This window comes from Sinocyclocheilus anshuiensis, unplaced genomic scaffold, assembly GCF_001515605.1.
Source record: "Sinocyclocheilus anshuiensis isolate Anshui unplaced genomic scaffold, SAMN03320099.WGS_v1.1 scaffold274, whole genome shotgun sequence".
NCBI classification, from domain to species: Eukaryota; Metazoa; Chordata; class Actinopteri; order Cypriniformes; family Cyprinidae; genus Sinocyclocheilus; species Sinocyclocheilus anshuiensis.
In genome coordinates, this window is record NW_015547698.1 from 156,408 (window position 1) to 162,403 (window position 5,996).

Genomic DNA, 5,996 nt, shown 5'->3' on the forward strand with positions numbered 1-5,996 from the left:
GGAGGGCGTGTCAGAGTCTTAACTTTGATAAAGAATATCTCTTTGGTTTTGAGACTTTAGTCTTTGCAACTTCAGGGATCTTATCTATGCACGAACAGCTTGTAACACTCCAAAGAGAAAGGAAAACCTGAAATCGCATCATATGACCCCTTTAAGACTTCATTATGACTGGTAATAATGGTGATTTAAGGGCATTTAAATTCTCAGTTAAAGCTCATTTGTCAGATCAACACTGTTCTTTCCATAACAGACTATGAAAGACCCACTGACCTAGATTTTGACATCTCTATTCATGTAGGTGTGTAACTGTGTTCTAGAAAAAAAACTGTTGGTATAAATGTATTTATTGCGTAGCATCTTCATACATCTTACAGCACATTAAAAGTAATTTGTCAAACCTACCCTGTTATTACCAAGTGATTGAGGTTTAGCTGCTTAGCAAGAGCCCTCTAGCACCTGAGGGTACTTGTTCAAAGAATACGAGAGTACTTTTTGTGTGCAAAGAAAACAAAAATAATGACTTCATTCAACAATTTCTTGTCTTCCGTGTCAGTCCTCGACACGCGTTCATGACAGTACCACGACGCATGCGTGTGCATTCCTCTGCTTGAAAACAAGCTGCACCGACACCGAAGAGAAGAAATCGTTGAATAAAGTCGTTATTTTTGTTTTCTTTGCACACAAAAAGTATTCTCGTAGCTTCATAACATTACAGTTGAACCACTGATGTCACATGGACTATTTTAACAATGTCCTTACTGTGTTTCTGTGCCTTGAATGTGGTAGTTCCCTTGCTGTCTATGCAGGGTCAGAAAGCTCTCGGATTTCATCAAAAATATTGTATATTTGTGTTCTGAAGATGAATGAAGGTCTTACGGGTTTGGAACGACATGAGGGTGAGTAATTAATGACATAATTTTCATTTTTGGGTGAACTATCCCTTTAATCTCTGATGATTGTCATTAATATACAGTAATACATGACCTGATGGTGATTAATGATTATTTTTGTTTGATATTGAAAGCTGTTTGGAGCATTATTTATGGATTAATGTCTATTTCTACTATAATGGTTAAACAGATCAAGAGCAAAATAAAAATATAAATGTGCACACATATTGCATGATACAAATTTAGTATTTTTTTTGATAGTTTTTGCATCTTATAATACTGGTGTTTTTTTTGTTTTTTTTTGGGATCTAAGGTATCTCAATCTTTTTGAAAAAAGTTTTGAACAACACATACTGACGGTTTGTTTGATGCAGATCAAAACCAAGATTGGATTTTGTAATCTATTCCAATTTAGATTATTGTTTTTTCTCTTGAACAAACCATTTTCAAGATTTGATCCAATCCGAAAGCCGAAATCTGATTAGATTACTTTTGAACAACTAGACTGTGCTGATCTGGCTGCAAAATCCATTTCCATTGATGACCATTCAATGTGTTTCCAGACCAAATATGTATCATTTCTGTAATTGCACCATTTGCAAACATTTCATGATTTCATAATAGATGCCTGCTGTCTTTAATGTCACAGCTCAGGAAACCCATCTAGTCAAGGTTTGAGACGGTTTGATTTCTTGTGATTTCATCAGTCAATCAGTGGCGTGATGATGTCATTGTCCTGATTAGCCACTTCCTAATTAGTGAACATCACTCTTTACAGACAAAGTGATCATATTTACACCCATTTTACATTTATTAGACTTAGAAGATTATCTGATGCTACTGTATCATTTTCAAAGTTTATGCAACATATGCAACAAAAGTCTAAAGCAAAAAAAAAAAAAGGGTTGATCATTTGACGATGAGGCTTCAGTGTTCAGTCCATCGATTGATAGATACAGTGATAGATGGACTCTTCTTGAGAATCAGCGGTGAGACTCTGATAAATGTGACTGTGTCTACTAGTGTTCAGTTCTGTGTGGATCTGATCTGGATTCACACTGTTTCTCACTGCAGCAGCAGCATCCATGTAGTCGAGGTCTGTGTCAGCTGCTTCGGAAACGTCATCACTCTGAGCTGTGTGTGAGTTTGAGACGACAGCTGCGTTTTCTGTCTCATAAGTATTCTGTAAATTGAAAGAAGGAAGAATTGGGCAAGAATGTGAACCTTGACATTGACTTGAGAAGAAATAAAGATGACTCACCTCTTCTTCTTTTCTGAATGTCAGATGAAGCCCTTCAGCGGAGAAGGAAACCAGACCTGCGATAGATGAATGTTATTATAGTTTTAAAACGTCTAGTAACTGAATTCAGTTCTTCACATTAGCCAGACAGCAAGTCAATGACTGTCTCAACAGTTCTGCTCAGACTGGCAGAAAATAAATAAATAAATACAAATCTGAACAGAAAGGAAATCTGCAATCAAATAATTATTTTATTTAAATGTTTTTACAAACCCCTGTAATTTTATGTTGTTTTTCCATTATTACAGACTATGAAGTTCTATGTGTCTATGTTGTCTGAATCAGGGTTATTAGTTAAATAAATCAATTTAAAAAAAAGTGTTACTTGAGAGGAAACATTAACTGAAATAAATAAATAATTAAAAAATATATTTGATTTCAGTTAGATGCTAACATCTCTCATTTTAATTTAGTTTAACTTGATGTACTAAAATAACTAAAACTGAAATGGAAATGAATAATAATAAAACTATATAGCCATATTAAAAAAAAAACAACAACACTAATAAAAATTGTAAAAACACATAACAACGTTACTAAAACTTTAAAACTGAGATGAAAATGGAAAATATAAAAATGGATAGTAATTCAAAATATCAATAAAACCTAATAGTATAAGACTGATCTGAATGTAGATAAATATACATTTAATGAATTCATTTTTTTTCATTCATTCATTTATATATACTTCATAAATATTACCACACATCTTTTTCTTCCATATGGCCACAATAAGCAATACAGCACATATCAGGAGCAAAACCAAACCTCCTGTTGTGATGATGATGACAAATGAACCTGAAAATACACAAGACAAACTAAAGCACTCAGCTGGATCAGATGTCTCTGTGAGAGAAACATGAGCAGTGAGTGTGTGAGATGTGGAGAGGTGTTTACCTGAGTCAGGTGGAGACGTCTGTGCTAGCAGGGTTTGATGAGTCAGAGGAGCTGTTGAAACACGTGTGCTTGTTATTAAACACAGGCTGATGGTTGTAACTTCAGCTGGCCTCTTATCTAAAGGGATGACAACAAAGATGGACTAGATTTCAGTTATACTAATACATTACAATAGAATTTGTGTTACCCCATTGGTTTCCATGCAATAGGATGCAATATCGCCAAGAATATGATGTATAAAAAGTAATGTAAAAACATTAAACTTCTACTGTAGCTTGTCAGAGTCTAAAATATCTAATATATAAAATAAACGATGCAACAAAAATAAGTTCCTCTCTTTGTGTTGGGATCAATTTGACCTGCATATTTTTGTTCAAAATTAGCTGCACAGACACAAAATGAATGACTACTTGTTGTTTTTCAATGAATACTTGCAATGTCTATTTGCACCCTGATGTGCATATAACTACAATTAGTTATAAATAATTTCTAACATTATTTGTGTAAGAATAGTATTTACTCAAACCCTTGCGAGGTTAAAATTAGTTTCCCATTGCTTATTTTCAGTGCGACAACAGACTAGTAATTGACATGCAAAAAACTAACAACCAATTACATAATTTCACAGACTTTTTGACTGTGAAACTCAAATGGATGAAGAAACTGCAAATTATCTTTGGATGATTCGGAAGATTTTTTTGCATGGAAACCAATGGAGGTCGATTTGACCTCAACACAACTAATGTAACCAAAATGTGCAGTCTTTCTAAAACACATCTATGCGTCGAAACTTTGCATGCACGTTCAAGACCCTAAATGAGAAAACTCTCATTCATACATGAGCAGTTACTGACTTGTTTTCATGTACATTTCTACTATACGTCCATTTGTTTAAGTCACATTACCCTGTTTAACAAGCAACAAAATCTCTGAATAGACATCAGGTAAAGTCCTCTCCACAGCACACCAGTATTGTCCTGCATCCTCAGTTCTCAGATCAGTGATGGTGACGGTGAAAACTCTGGCCGTCGTGTCGTCACTCAGAGAGAATCTCTGGTATTTAGCCAAAGATCCTGATTTAACCATGATGACTTTATTTCCAAATTTACTCTCGCCTTTACAAAAATACTTTGGATTTGATTCATATCCAGATTCATATGGGCATCTGATGTCAAATCTGTCTCCTCTGTGTCCTGTGACTGTTTTTTGAGCACCAACAACAACTGAAAACAGAAATATCACTAGACAGGATTAGCACATTTAACGTATTAAGAAATGCCAACTGCTGATTGTAAAATATTAGACAAGTGGAAAATTAGAGAAGTGCAAAACTGTCACACACAAGAGTCCTGAACTCACCGATACGCATGCAGGACCAGAGAAGAAGAAAGCTCCACATGGTGAAGATTTACTGCACTTTTGACTAAATTAAACTCGTAAACACTGACAAATGTTTCTTTCTTCCGTACTGAGGTGTATATGGTGCAACGCTTAACTTCTCCTTCCCCTTCCCTGTTTTTCTTACTACTACACACACACCTAGCATATCTTGACATCACTGTACATATCAAACCAATATCAGAACAGATTTAATTCATACAATTTGTTAACGTTAATATGCTTTTAAGTGGCCTCAGAGAGTTTTTGGATACTTCACTCACACTTAAAAATGTGTGAATATCATTGCATCACATAAACTATCAAAAAAACTGTGCAGAATCGTTTCGCTAAATGCACTCAGTTCAGTGTCATTTAAAATATATTCCACTTGTTTTGATATTTTGTTATACAATGAAATGACAATAAATCAGTCAAGTTCTAATATGCTAATAGTCATATAATAGTAATAGTACCATAATAGTACCAAATGATAATAGTAACTCAAGGGAATGATCAATCATATATCTATTTACTCTCCAGGTTTACTCTTTAGTCTGTTTACAACTCTCCAAATTGTAAAAGGCACATTTTGATAATTTATGAAAACGAATGTCTATGTATGGCTTACTTCTGCATATTAACTGGATATGAAAGTATTTTAGTATCCAGAAATCACAAACCTCTCTTTTAAATACCTTGTAACAGAGGGTGGGGAAATGCCGTATGTACCGACTCATAATCTGAAGGACATTTAGCTGACTTGCACTGTATAAACAAATATTCATGTAGACACATAAAATGTTCTAACGCCTCTATCTGTAGCATTGAGAACAATAGAAAGGCATTCAAACTCTAAATTAAAAGTGCACTTGTCAAATCGACCTAATCTACAGTCCTTTACAAAGATTGGAATAGATTATTGAGTTTGGATCAGTGATGTCTGACTGGTGTTGAGTTTGAACAGGTGAATAAAGTGTTTCTGCCCGTTCATTTGGGTTAATTTCAAACATCTCACTGGTCTTCACACTGCATCTGGATTTTCTGATAAACTGCATGGAGGAATAGTTCAGACTGTCTGATTGTGCACTGGCATTCGGTGTGGTATAAATCAGAGAATCAGGTCGATGTGCAGACGATGTCAAACCGGAGGAGCGTCTCTTCTCCTTCAGTTTGATAAATATGAAGAGGACGACTGTAAAAATCAGCACCAGAGCACCAAGACCAGCACCAACATAAACCAGAGGATCTGAGGACAGAAACCAGCACACAGATTAAACATTTATAAACAATCCTTCCTATCTGATTCTCAAGTAGTAATATGTAGTTCAGTCATGAAACTAGATGGCGCAGGCTGATGGGTTGTTAACATAACCGATGATATTCATAGAGTTAAAGGGATAGTTCACCCAGAAATGAAAATGTGATGTTTATCTGCTTACCCCCACTGTCTCAGAATCAGAGACTTATAAGTGCATTACCGCCACCTATCTCTCAAATGGATCATTGACACTCTATCTACAATCTCAATT

At 35.0% G+C, this 5,996-nt stretch overlaps 2 protein-coding genes across 2 annotated transcripts in view; both read right to left on the reverse strand.

The window, feature by feature from the left end:
* Positions 1-1,813: 1,813 nt before the first annotated feature.
* Positions 1,814-4,173, reverse strand: LOC107703669 (uncharacterized). Its single transcript, XM_016506394.1, has 5 exons — positions 3,993-4,173; positions 3,088-3,204; positions 2,893-2,988; positions 2,152-2,207; positions 1,814-2,073 (listed from the first exon to the last, which is right to left on the reverse strand). The coding sequence occupies exons 1-5, from the start codon at positions 4,171-4,173 to the stop codon at positions 1,825-1,827; spliced, it is 699 nt and encodes a 232-aa protein (XP_016361880.1). The 3' UTR covers positions 1,814-1,824.
* Positions 4,174-5,218: 1,045 nt separating this feature from the next.
* LOC107703671 (CMRF35-like molecule 8) overlaps positions 5,219-5,996 on the reverse strand; it is a 3,707-nt gene continuing 2,929 nt past the window's right edge. The window contains exons 5-6 of the mRNA XM_016506395.1: positions 5,483-5,713; positions 5,219-5,232 (exon numbers count right to left, since the gene is read on the reverse strand). Of these exons, the coding sequence (XP_016361881.1) occupies positions 5,219-5,232; positions 5,483-5,713 (245 nt within the window). The remainder of the gene's footprint in view (positions 5,233-5,482; positions 5,714-5,996) is intronic.

Bases quoted from the DNA above. Each gene is read 5' to 3' on its own strand.
- LOC107703669 (XM_016506394.1), bottom strand. From the start codon at position 4,173: ATGGTTAAATCAGGATCTTTGGCTAAATACCAGAGATTCTCTCTGAGT. The intron at 2,989-3,087 runs GTAAACACCTCT...GTGTATTTTCAG, and splicing joins GACGTCTCCACCTGACTCAG to GTTCATTTGTCATCATCATC. The intron at 2,074-2,151 runs GTGAGTCATCTT...TTCAATTTACAG, and splicing joins CATTCAGAAAAGAAGAAGAG to AATACTTATGAGACAGAAAA.